This window comes from Staurois parvus, unplaced genomic scaffold, assembly GCF_062004578.1.
Source record: "Staurois parvus isolate SC_StPar_1 unplaced genomic scaffold, SC_StPar_1.0 ptg000549l, whole genome shotgun sequence".
Taxonomy (NCBI): Eukaryota; Metazoa; Chordata; class Amphibia; order Anura; family Ranidae; genus Staurois; species Staurois parvus.
In genome coordinates this window covers 787,482-801,438 of record NW_028318345.1, presented here as the reverse complement: position 1 = coordinate 801,438, position 13,957 = coordinate 787,482, and the positions used below count along the sequence as shown (strand labels likewise).

Sequence of the window (13,957 nt, the reverse complement as noted above, 5' to 3'; positions counted from 1 at the left end):
AAGAGTCCCCAGACAGCAGAGGCTGTCGAGAACATTGCTAGATCAGATGGAGCTCAGGTAAGGATTAAGCGGGGGCTGCTGCACACAGAGGGATTTTTACCTTCATGCATAGAATACATGTAATTAAAAAACATTGAGCATTTAGAACCACTTTAAGCTAAAGAGCAATAAGCTATAAAAATCAGCAAGAATATACATTTACCTTTTTTGACAGTGAATAACCAAAATCTGAGTGGTTACTATGGGTTACTGTACATCTTATCTACATGTATCTGCACATACATTGCCTCTTTCCATTTGAAAATGCCAGCAACAGCAGAGCAAGCCGAGTTTCCCTGCCATTTACCTCCAACTTGGCACTCGAGCCAAGTTGTACATGTGAATGGTAGGTTTAAGACACGGTTCCTTTCAACAAATGATGACAGGTTTTCTGATACAATTCAAAAAACATACCCATAGATCTCCAAATCTTCAGGATTGGGCTGCAGAAACTGCTTTCGAATCACTACAAGCTTTTCTACTATGTGAACTAGAAAAACAGAAATCCTATTTTTAGAATGAAATCATGTAGAAACACAATAACAAAGACCTTCATCAATATTTGTAGTTACTTTTATTAGCCAAAATGGTGTGTCAATACTAGAGATGTCAAATTTCTGGAAATTTTGGAGCCATGGGAAAAAAAACTTTTTTTTTCTCCCTGTTTTTTTTCCAAGAAAAAAAGGACATTTTGGAAAAATAGAAAAAATAAATATCAGTGTGGAGTAGTTTTACAAACTGAAAGTTATTTTGTTACACTGGGGAGGTGAAATGCAGTGTATGTAAAAGAATTATGCTTGAAATAAAAATACAGCTATTTCAGTAAATAAACTAAACTTGCTTTTTAATTACAAATGGAATAACAAGGACTGTATCTTCAATAAAACTTTTTTGGAAAAAAAAAAACAAGGACTGTATATCTTAAGAACATTCCAACTATACAGCCAGGTCCATACATATTGGGACATCAACACAATTCTAACATTTTTGGCTCTATACACCACCACAATGGATTTGAAATGAAACGAACAAGATGTGCTTTAACTGCAGACTGTCAGCTTTAATTTGAGGGTATTTACATCCAAATCAGGTGAACGGTGTAGGAATTACAACAGTTTGCATATGTGTCTCCCACTTGTTAAGGGAGCAAAAGTAATGGGACAGAATAATCATAAATCAAACTTTCACTTTTTAATACTTGGTTGCAAATCCTTTGCAGTCACTTACAGCCTGAAGTCTGGAACGCATAGACATCACCAGACGCTGGGTTTCATCCCTGGTGATGCTCTGCCAGGCCTCTACTTCAACTGTCTTCAGTTCCTGCTTGTTCTTGGGGCATTTTCCCTTCAGTTTTGTCTTCAGCAAGTGAAATGCATGCTCAATCGGATTCAGGTCCGGTGATTGACTTGGCCATTGCATAACATTCCACTTCTTTCCCTTCAAAAACTGTTTGGTTGCTTTTGCAGTATGCTTTGGGTCATTGTCCATCTGCACTGTGAAGCGGCGTCCAATGAGTTCTGAAGCATTTGGCTGAATATGAGCACATAATATTGCCCGGAACACTTCAGAATTCATCCTGCTGCTTTTGTCAGCAGTCACATCATCAATAAATACAAGAGAACCAGTTCCATTGGCAGCCATACATGCCCATGCCATGACACTACCACCACCATGCTTCACTGATGAGGTGGTGTGCTTAGGATCATGAGCAGTTCCTTTCCTTCTCCATACTCTTCTCTTCCCATCACTCTGGTACAAGTTGATCTCGGTCTCATCTGTCCATAGGATGTTGTTCCAGAACTGTGAAGGCTTTTTTAGATGTCGTTTGGCAAACTCTAATCTGGCCTTCCTGTTTTTGAGGCTCACCAATGGTTTACATCTTGTGGTGAACCCTCTGTATTCACTCTGGTGAAGTCTTCTCTTGATTGTTGACTTTGACACACATACAACTACCTCCTGGAGAGTGTTCTTGATCTGGCCAACTGTTGTGAAGGGTGTTTTCTTCACCAGGGAAAGAATTCTTCGGTCATCCACCACAGTTGTTTTCCGTGGTCTTCCGGGTCTTTTGGTGTTGCTGAGCTCACCGATGCATTCCTTCTTTTTAAGAATGTTCCAAACAGTTGTTTTGGCCACGCCTAATGTTTTTGCTATCTCTCTGATGGGTTTGTTTTGTTTTTTTCAGCCTAATGATGGCTTGCTTCACGGATAGTGACAGCTCTTTGGATCTCATCTTGAGAGTTGACAGCAACAGATTCCAAATGCAAATAGCACACTTGAAATGAACTCTGGACCTTTTATCTGCTCATCGTAATTGGGATAATGAGGGAATAACACACACCTGGCCATGGAACAGCTGAGAAGCCAATTGTCCCATTACTTTTGGTCCCTTAACAAGTGGGAGGCACATATGCAAACTGTTGTAATTCCTATACCGTTCACCTGATTTGGATGTAAATACCCTCAAATTAAAGCTGACAGTCTGCAGTGAAAGCACATCTTGTTCGTTTCATTTCAAATCCATTGTGGTGGTGTATAGAGCCAAAAATGTTAGAATTGTGTCGATGTCCCAATATTTATGGACCTGACTGTATATGAGAACAGGTAATCACCCTACTTTCCCTCATAATTTAAAAGCTTCCTGCCATTATGCATTTTCAGTTATTGGCAATGTTGATCCAGAAGCATATATTGCTCTGTAAAAAGCTTTATCAGTGTTCTCCTGGTTTTCAGGTGTCATTTTATCTATAAATGAAGGGATTGTGCATTTTTGGGAGGCAGTGGTTTGTAACACTTCCTTACTTGAGGATGCTGCTGGTGAAGAAACACTTTCTGATGATCCAGAAGCAGCAGAAATTGTTTCTGGAATGAGAACTCTGGAGCGAAAAGCTACTTGCACTTTCATTACGGTCCTCATCATTTAATTCCATAAAGTATTTTTAATGTCTTTAGGCCACCTCTGGCATGCCAGGACGTGTTTTGTCAACCCTGCAGCATTTGGAAAAGACTATTTCTTCTCACAATATTTGAAAATTAAAATAATTCAGATCTGTACACTGTGCACCAGAGGACACTGACAGTGTGAGCAGGCTCTCTATGAGTCTCACCATTCACAGAGCCTATCTTAGAGGAAACCTGACGTTGCTGGTACTAATTGGAGGACCCTGAAGGGAACAGGAACTTGACTATCACCAGAGTGGATAATCTGGCTGACCTGATGAGACAGTTATATCTCAAATGCGTGATTAAATTGTGCATCTGGTGAGTGCGCAATTTACCTAATATCGGTCACACCATTTACCACTCCGGATTAAGGAATTGGAATACCTATTTTGAGATCCCCCGTGATCCTCACGTTCAATACATTGGACATTCACCTATCACCTTAACCACTATATGTGGTTCCTATTGTGCGCTTTATTCAGTGTGTTTACATATGTTTTAACACTTATGTCACTTTATTTCATACCATCAACACCTTTATATGGTTTCATTTGAATAAGTCATTGGTCAAATTTCTGCAATTAAGCACCTTTTTACATATATTTATTTATTTATGATCAGCGCTGCACCCAATTTTATGTATGTATTCCAGGATTTGCTTGTCTTTAGTTGAGAGAACTTGCAATAATTTAAGACTTTACATAAAGTCTCAAAAATAATTTTCATTAAGGTTTTCATGATATATAGTTTTAATACCATGTCATAGATATGTTATTTATCATTGTAAAAGAAAAAATTCCACACTTTTTTTTTTCCAATTTTTTCCGGAAAAAAAAAAAAAGGCTTTGAAAAAAACTTTTTTTTTCCCAGTGCGTTTTTTTCCAGGCCTTCCCATCTCTAGTCAATACTCAAATTTAGAAAGACACAGGTAGCCAGATAACACCAGAGCCTGTAAACACAACAAGCACAAGTATGCCATATACACAGCTGCTGTAATGCACACAGTAGCCTTCCAATGGTGCATGTAATACGCTAGCTCTGTCTACATTAGCAGTGATATTAACCACCTCGCAAGAGTTACAGGAGTGCAAGAGTCAGCATCACTTTAATGAAAAGTGGCAAACGATTCCTGCGAATAATTGCTATATTGCAATAGGATACATTCAGCTAAGCATTCCTCCAGGTTTTGGGAGTTTTTGGGCAATGCTCAGAAAGTCTGCACAGTGCCTTCAGTTGAAATCCAGATCTAGAGGTTATTATATTACCAAGCAATAACAAGTTTACTAATGTTTGATACAATCTTATTACTACTGTAAACCTTTAATAGATGCAGTGCTACTCATAAAAAAAAATGCTCAACCCCCACCGCCATTATGTTAACTAATAAGCATACAAACAATATAATTACAACCACAGTACATAGGTGTGTCAATGGTTACAACATGACAAAGTTCTTTCAGTGTAAAAATCAATTCAGTCTTTCTTGTATTCCACCTTCAGTGGTTCTTCGTTTGTTGTGACTCCCCAAGTGAAAATTCCAACCACGTTTATGCCCTCCACCCAGGACTGAAAATACACTCACTAAGCCCTTTACCTGTTTAGGGAAAGGTAAATAAGGCTTGTGGAAATTTAAAATCAAGGAACCATGAATCCTTTGAATGAAGCCTGATCTGCCTTTCCTGAGGTTACATCCCGCAGTAGATTACAAAAAGTGCAGAACCAAAAAGTCCAGCGTTGAAATGTGCCACAAGGGGTGGTACTACGCTCACGCAGGAGAGGAAAATTCCAGCACAAAACTATGCCAGCTGCACTACGATTGGGAACGCTGGTGCAGTGCCTGTAAAGAAATGCTGAAGTTGCTGCTATCGTCTACAAATGCTCTGTTGCACATAGTCTGCATAGATGTTTCTAGCTGACATTTTTACTTTTAAATACATAAATGTTTTTACACAATCTGCGCTTTGTAATCCACTGCAAGCGATAACCTGGGACAGTGTCAGGAAAAGGCGGATCACACTTCAATTAAAAGATTAATGATCTTTGATTTGAAGCTACCACAAGTTTTTAAACCTTTCCCTAAACAGAATAATAAAGGGTTGGGCGAGAGCATTTTTAGTTTTAGGAGGGCACACACATGGGTGGAATTGTCAGTGGAGAGAGAGTCGCAACAAAAGGAAGAATCCCTGAAGGTGAATAAAGACTGAATTTGATAGTTTTTCACATTGCAAGGACTTACATACTTGTCACATTTTAATTTTAATCACAGCCACACCTATATACTGTGGTTGTAATTATATTGTTTGTGTGCATATTATTTCAGTTTGTTGTGGTGGGGGCTGAGTGCTTTTTTTTTTATGGGTAGTGCTGCATCTATAAAGGCACTTACTACCTTGTATCAGGAGGGCTTAACACAATTGTATATAGCTGCTTGGCATTTATCATTTTAATTTTGAGTAAGTTGTAGAGTTAATGCAGAAAAAGGATCATATAAAGGTTAGTTAACCTTAAAAAAAAAGAATCATAAGCATTGCAGCAAAATGCTGCCCCCCCCATTTTTTAAAACTTACCCTTACTTTTGATGCAGCTTTTACTGTGGGCTGCCCCTCTCCGCCCCATTGGATACATGGCCCCACACCTCACAAACAAGCATTGCATATACAGTCTGCTCTTTCTCAATCTTGCAGAATGCTGATCTCAGCCACTGAAGTGAGAGAGCAGACTGCACATGCATGGTTAGGCAGACCAAGTTCTTGTAGCCGAGTGCTTATCTGAGAAGCGTTGGGACATGCATCCAATTGTCAGCACACCCTGCCATGTAAGCAGGATGGAGATGGGGAGACCACAGTAGAAGCAATGTTGTAAGTAAGGACCATTTTTAAAAAGAGAAGGCAGCATTTTAAAGCGCAGGCAAATCTCTAAAACATATATTCTTTTATTTTAGAAAAGTAATTTTCTAAAATCAAAGATAAATGTTCTTTAAATGTTCCTACCTATAGGATTAATTTAAATGTTGTATTAGTATAATAGTATGAAACTAGAAAAGCTACAATTTCTGGGGAAATTGTGTGAAGTGTTCTTGCCTGCTCACACACCTGGGTTCCTATGGCAACTCACTGTACAGCAAGGGCAGAGAAGAGTGGTTAAAAACAAACTGCTCCAACTTGCTCACTTCACTGGTGGTTGCCATTTTTCAAACAGTTGTAGTTTGAAAATTATAAATCCTACACCGAAGAGCTTTATATATGTCTCTGAAATATTAAAAATGAAGGCACAGTCGCAGTTTAGAAATTGCCCTTCAAATTTGACGTGGCTAGAGTGGAGTTTCAATGAATCTCAATGGGCGGCGTGAGTTGCAAACAAATGGTCATATTGTGAAAACTATCAGAACTATGGCTTAGGCGTGGGCATTTTTAGTGGCAGCAGGGATAGCTGAACGTTTTGATATAAGATTTCTGTAGGTGGGCTTAAAAAGGAGGGAGTGATGGCAGTTTAGAAATCATGTCCTGATTTTTCAGCTCACACTCTAGCTTTTGTTAGCTCCCACTCTAGTTTTGAATATTCTGCCATTCATTCCTATGGGACTAATTTCACCATAAAAACGCCGATATTTCGTAAACCATTCGGCAAAACGTTCCACAAAGTAATAGCACACCAATCGGGAACAATCCGCACGTTTCGGTATATTACGGTCTATGTAGTGTAAAAACTGTGGGAGGAGTTAGGGTGGTAAATTTGGCTATAATAATAACAATATATATGTGAGATAACAGTAAGTGGTCTTGCCATGCAAGAACACTTAATTAGTATACATGCAAAATACTGGATCATGGAAAGAAACACTTTTCTAAGTCAAGTTAAAGAAGGAAATTCAAAGTAACGAAATCGAGTTTTAAAAAAATTCTTTATGTTGTCACATAACATCCAGAAACTTCCACGTATTTGTGCACATTTTCAGTGACAAGTTTCTATTAGCATTCAAACATTGGCAAGAAATATGAAACCAACATACTTTACCTTAGTAAAAGCTATAGTATTTTTAAGCGATAAAAAGTGATGAGCAAGTTAAATGATGTGATTTTGACCTAATAAAAGTCCAAAGTAACTATATTTACTGATAATTCTACCTAGGGTTGGTGTCACCCGGTGCTGTAACACATGGTAACACGTGGTGTCCCCCCTAAAGAGAGGAAGGAGCGGTGCCGGTGAAGAGGTAAAATGAGTATCCCGTGAAGATATGTATCCCCTGAAGCAACTGTGCATGTGCCGGTTTCAGGCTGAAGAAGCTAATCTCCGACTTTTGCACAGAGCTGCCACAGTTAACCTCTTACAGGCTGCAAACCGCTGAAGCTGATCCCGCATATCACTATGGGTTGCAAGATCAGTTAACCCCGTATAGGTTGAACCTTTGCAGCCTGTAAGGGGTTAACTGTGGCAGCTCTGTGCTAAAGTCTGTGATCGGCTTCTTCGGCCTGAAACCGGCACATGCGCAGTTGCTTCAGGGGATACATATCTTCACGGGATACTCATTTTACTGCTACACCGGGGGCAGCTGTCACTGTGCCGGGAATCCGGGATCACCCCAATAACTGGCCAGGACCTACACAGAGCCCAGAAGCTCTGCTAGCATCCTGCTCCTACACCCCCTGTGATGGTGTCACCCGGTGCGGCCCGCACCCCCCTAGGGACGCCACTGATAGTAGCCTTGGTTATGATTTTGCTGACCATGGCTAAACCTCACTGTTGATTTAATTTTTTGCTAAATATGGTAATTCAGAATCACCAAGAACATTCATGAAGGCATGTCACTAAGAAACAATAACGTAACCTTAATGAGAAAAGTAGAAATAGAGTTATGGTACTGTTCACCTGGAATGTCTTCTGATTCTGGCTCTGGGCTGGTCTCTGGAACCACTGGGCTTACACTAACGGGAGCAGGGCTCTCAGCTCTGTTCACTACTTTAAAAGGAGTAGGCATGGCTCCCATCTTGGTCAGTCTGTTGGGTGGATCCTCCTTAGAGCTGAAAGAAAGCATGAAAATATCATAAAGGCCAGAGGTTATGGCATTTTTTACCATAGCTGCCATGTCCACCTTGTGGTATTCCTTAAGCCTTGTACACATAGGCCGAAAATGGTCCGAAACCAGTCGTATCGATAAGAACTGGCCAACTTTCAGCCCATGTGCACGGCTGTCTGTTCTACATAAGCCGATCTCACAACTGACTTCTGTCAAATGGACATGCTGGAAAACCAGCATCCTATAAGCGCTGGCAGCCAATGGTTGCGAGTGCTGATCGGTGAGTTCTGACGGGGGGGCAGTCCCTCTGCCACAACACAAAGGCACAGTGGGGGGGATAGCCGCACCAACATTGCTTGTGTTAGTATGGTGATCTCTTAATTTTTCTTTTTTTGTTTAACCTACTGGGTTTAACGAAAAAAAAAAAAAAAAGAAATTTCGAGTGTGTACCCAACTTAAGTCACAATATGGAGCTGGAAGAATGATATTACTTACGTTGCTTTTTCTTTTAGCTTCTCATTGGAAGAATGAGAGTCTGAGTGGTGCAATTTCAAATCCTCCACAGGGGAGCCAGAACGATTGGATTCTATCTCGGAAATATCTGTTGACATTGTAAACAAAAATGCTTTAACCAAGATAGTAAGAACAAAACATCCTGAAACACTTCAACAGACTTTAGGACCATGTTAGATGAGTCTCACATAATCAGTGGCAGAATCACCACAATAATATTCTAATAGAGTTACTTTTTTGCTAACTTGAAATACTACCTAACTGCACAAGAAAGTGAGTAGTCAAGGAATGGCATGTTGCAGGTCAGATCAACAAGGAAGAGACTACATATGAAAAAATAAGTGGTCTCTTAGAGAGCCAAGATATGATCCTTAAATAAAAGACATGAACACAATATGCAGTACACTTCATTGCCTCTCTCTCCTAATATCTACTGGGAGTAAAGACAAAATTGATACAGATATTGATTAAAGAAAACACTACATGGACATAACAATATGTTGGACAGCTGGGAAAAAAAAAGTATTTCGCTCTGCAAGGCAAAGGCATAATGTGCTAGTACTTCTCATTATTAAAGGCTTACCTTGAAACGGAGCCAGGCAAGCAGTCACCTCTTCCGTCGGCACCTGGGCTTTCTTCCGGGTTCCCCAGCTGCAGATGCTTGAATGGCCAAGCCATCATGACGTCACTCCCGTGCATTTTACCTACAGGTAAGCTTTATTATAAGCTTACCTGGAGGTAAAAATAAATTATATATGTATAATATATATATATATATATATTTATATTTGAGTTTACCACCACTTTAAAGAATGAAATCACTTTAGACATCGATAGGTTAATTGTGGTTTACACTCAGTGAAAACATCAGTGGCAAAAGCACTGATATAACCAAACAGACTGTGCTACTGTTATTAAAGATTGTATTAAAATAATGAGATTCCTAAAAATAAAGATTAAAAAACAGTCCCCACCTCCTATGTCAGAGTCACTGTCGTGCACAGAAGGAACGTTAATCAAAGTTTGTTGGACATCTCTCTGCACCAACAGCTGCAGTTTTCCTCTTGACTTCTCAATCAACTTCCGTGCATCAGCTAAGGACATGTTTTCTGTCACAGTGCCATTGATCTATAGTGGAGAATAAAATGAGCTATTAATGGCTGTTATAGCAGCAATGCTAATTTATCATTTTACCTTCCTTTTTACTGAGCAGCCACAAGATATAACTTTGACTTGCCAAACATGGCCTCATTTGAACTTAACCTGTGATATCTAGAAGAGAATTCATGAAATAACGGTAATTTTGAGAGTGGGTGTTGTGATTCATAGTTTAATGAAGGTTTTTTCTTGTTATTTTTCAATATTTTTATGTAACAGTTGTTTATTAGGAGAAGAGAAGGTAAAACTGTACTGTAGTCAAAGCCAGCAAAGTGCAGGGAAAGAAGGAATGTCAATGTTATACTGACAGAGCAGATCCACCCTTTTAGATTGTAAGCGCTTATGAGTAGGGCCCTCTTAATCCTCTTGTTTTAATTGTAGTGTAGCTATATAGTCTCTCTTTACATTGTAAAGTGCTGCACAAACTGATGGCACTATAGAAGTCCTGAATAATAATATTAGTAAGAATAATGTGCAACTAATGGACTGGAAGTAGAAGGCACAATAAAACACTGATAGGCACTTAGTTTGCAAATAAGGAACAAAGAGATAAATGTATAGAGAGCTATGAAGCAATGGATTATATGGAGGTGTTTGTGCGCAAGCTGTATTAGAGCAGGTAGCAGCCATGAAACGAGTTGCTGGACGAGTAGATAAAGCAAACATGAATGTAGTCTTAAAGAATATATAAATCCTCACCTTGTAAAACAAATCATTCAGTTCAAAATAGAAATGAATGGCAAAACATTTGTATATACATCTAAAAAAAAAAACATAATACCTACCTTCTGTCCCCTCTTTTTAGTGATCACATACCCTCTGGTTTTCAGCTGCTTAAGGAGCTCAGGGAGGAGAAACAGTGGTACGCTGGTCTTCCCAGTGAATAGTTGTGCAGAGGGGGCATTTCAGCACAAGTGTGATCACTGGAGAAAAGCGGTCAGAGTTCCAGTACAGCCAGAAAACTGACCACTCTGTTCTCTCCTGAGTAGTGTGGTCAGTTTTTAATAGGAAAGCAGAGGGACTGGCAGGAACACCAGGGGTTTCACCCAAAGAAAGCAATACAAAGAGAACAGGATACTTTACAAGTATATGGCACAGCGGGCACATATCTGGAATATGAAATGTAGGGTTGACATATTTTTAAGACTTTCAATGAACAATGTTAACCAGAGTGCAAAGCACATTCCATTTTTAAAGAAAACATGAGTGAGCAGGCAAAACATATCTCTTATTTCTTATGGGATTTATATTCAACTGTAGGTCATAACAGAATGTCACAATCATAAAACAAAACATAGCAACAAGTAAACAAATGAAATGACCCCTGTTCAAAAGTCTGCATATCTTAAGTTCTTAATACTGTGTATTGCCTCCTTTAGCATCAATGACAGTGTACAGTTTTTGGTAATAATTGTCTATGAGGTCCAGAATTCTTGCAGGTGATATAGCTGCCCATTCGTCTTGGCAAAATGCCTCCAGGTCATGCAAAGTCTTTGGTTGTCCTGCATGAACCGCACGTTTGAGATCCTCCCAGAGTGTCTCGATGATAATACGGTCAGGAGACTGTGATGGCCATTCCAAAACAGGGGCGGACTGACCATTCTGAAATTCGGGCAGTGCCCGAGGGCCCGAGCTCAGTAAGGGGCCCCATGAGATGCCCCTGGTACCTTTCATAGGCTTTTTTGGGTGTAGTTTGAGTGTGGGCGAGTACACAGGGCCCCCATGATCCGTTATTGCCCGGGGGCCCCATGAGTGGTCAGTTCGCCCCTGTTCCAGAACCTTCAACTTTTTCTGCTATAGCCACTGAAGGGTCAACTTGGCCTTGTGCTTAGGGTCATTATCATGCTGGAAAGTCCAAAAGTGTCCCATGAGCAGCTTTCTTGCAGTAGAATGCAAATAGTCTGCTAGTATTTTCTGAGAACTTACTGCATTCATCCTGCCATCAAATATGACAAGATTTCCTGTGCCTTTAGAGCTCACACCCAAAACATCAGTGAGCCACCGTCATGCTTCACAGTGGGGATGGTATTCTTGTCGCTATAGACCTTGTTGATCCCTCTGAAAACATAGCACTTATGGTTGTGACCATAAAATTATATTCTGGTCTCGTAACTCCAGAATACAGTGTACCAGAAGCTGTGAGGCGTGTCAAGGTGTTGTTGGGCATATTGTAATCTGCCTTTTTGTGGCATTGGCACAGAAAAGGCTTCTTTCTGGCAACTCGACCATGCAGTTCATTTTTGTTCAAGTGAGGCCATATTGTGCTCCTTGAAACAACTATACTGTCTTTTTCCAGAGAAGCCTGCATTTCCCCTGAGGTTACCTGTGGATTTTTCTTTGTATCCCGAACAATTCTTCTGGCAGTTGTGGCTGCAATCATTCTTGGTCTACCTGACCTTAGCTTCGAATCAAGATCCCCAGATTTTCCACTTCTAATAAGTGATTGAAGAGTACTGACTGGCATATTCAAGGCTTTGGATATCTTTTTATATCATTTTTAATCCTTATAAAGTTCTATTACCTTGTTACACAGGTCTTTTGACAGTTCTTTTCTGCTCTCCGTGGCTCAGTATCTAGCCTGCTCAGCGCATCCACGTGAGAGCTAACAAACACGCTGACTACACACACACTATATAATTTAAAAAGCCACAAATGTGGGAAATTAATCTTTAATTGCCATTTTAACAAGTGTGCGTCATCTTGTGTGTCTGTACTAAGGCCAAACATTCCAACGAATATAAACTTATGATCAGGGTGATTTCTGTTATTATGATTTAAAAAGGAGTCAAACAACTATGTGATAATAAATAGCTTCATATGATCATGATCTCCAAATAAAACAAGTTTTCAGTCATTTTCAATATCAATGCCAAAGTTTCACTGTAAGTATGGTGTATGTAAGGAATGGTATCAGAATCCTTCAGCACTAGACATTAATGTTACAAATAACTTGTGTAGCAATTAGAATGTATACTTTGTCTAGGAAGCTGGAGCTTTCCCTTGAAGTGGACTTAAAACACAAATTATTTTTCATGAGTCTTCCACTGTAAATGACAGAAGCAGTCATTTAAAAAGGAAAATAAATTTCTACGTTTCTTTTTTATATTATTATTATTATATCTTTTATTACATTTTTCAATACAAAAACAGAAGAACAACCTTGTACTCATACAATTCACATAAAACATAAATTCCATTTTGCAATACCTTATACCCTACCCCGCCCATCCTCCCACCATCCAATTACCCCTGGCCATATCCTGTTTCCTAGTTTCTATTTCCTCCCATGTTTTTCTGTCTATATTCATGTCCCTTCCCTCCTACCTCCACTCTCTCTTTCAAATACTCCATCTTACTCTCACACACTTTTCACCATAAACTCCAACTAATTCTGCATATCTTTTAGATGTTTTAAAATCTGACCAACGACTCCATGTTTTCCTAAATTGTTCCATTTTATCCTCCTCCATATGATATAACTCCTCCATCCTGTGTATATTTTCTTGGACTTGCCAAAATCAGGCCCTCAGCCACACTGATTAAATTATATAACACCCTATTTTTATACAGTTTCACTGAAGGGTCAATATTGTAAAATAAACACACCCCCAGGTCTTTCTGTATGGTGATCCCAAATATCTCCTGGATATGTTGGATTATTTCCTGCCAATACTACTGTATTTTAGGACATTCCCACCATATACAGTGGGGCAAAAAAGTATTTAGTCAGCCACCAATTGTGCAAGTTCTCCCACTTACAAAGATGAGAGAGGCCTGTAATTGGCATCATAGGTAGACCTCAACTATGAGAGACAAAATGAGAAAAAAAATCCAGACAATCACATTGGCTGATTTGGAAAGAATTTATTGGCAAATTATAGTGGAAAATAAGTATTTGGTCAATATCAAAAGTTCATCTCAATACTTTGTTATATATCCTTTGTTGGCAATGACAGAGGTCAAACGTTTCCTGTAAGTCTTCACAAGGTTGGCACACACTGTTGCTGTTATGTTGGCCCATTCCTCCATGCAGATCTCCTCTAGAGCAGTGATGTTTTGGGGCTGTCGCTGGGCAACACAGACTTTCAACTCCCTCCAAAGGTTTTCTATAGGGTTGAGATATGGAGACTAGCTAGGCCACTCCAGGACCTTGAAATGCTTCTTACGAAGCCACTCCTTTGTTGCCTGGGCGGTAGGTTTGGGATCATTGTCATGTTGGAAGACCCAGCCACGTTTCATCTTCAATGCCCTTGCTGATGGAAGGAGGTTTGCACTCAAAATCTCACAATACAT

General features: G+C 39.6%; 1 protein-coding gene across 2 annotated transcripts in view; it reads right to left on the bottom strand.

The window, feature by feature from the left end:
• Window positions 1-13,957, bottom strand: part of LOC149451053 (tight junction protein 2-like) — a 164,865-nt gene that overhangs the window by 38,615 nt on the left and 112,293 nt on the right. For both annotated transcript variants that reach the window (XM_089691048.1, XM_089691047.1), the window contains 4 exons: window positions 9,481-9,634; window positions 8,489-8,594; window positions 7,846-7,997; window positions 454-529 (listed from right to left, as the gene is read on the bottom strand). In XM_089691048.1, coding sequence (XP_089547174.1) covers window positions 454-529; window positions 7,846-7,997; window positions 8,489-8,594; window positions 9,481-9,634 — 488 coding nt within the window. The remainder of the gene's footprint in view (window positions 1-453; window positions 530-7,845; window positions 7,998-8,488; window positions 8,595-9,480; window positions 9,635-13,957) is intronic.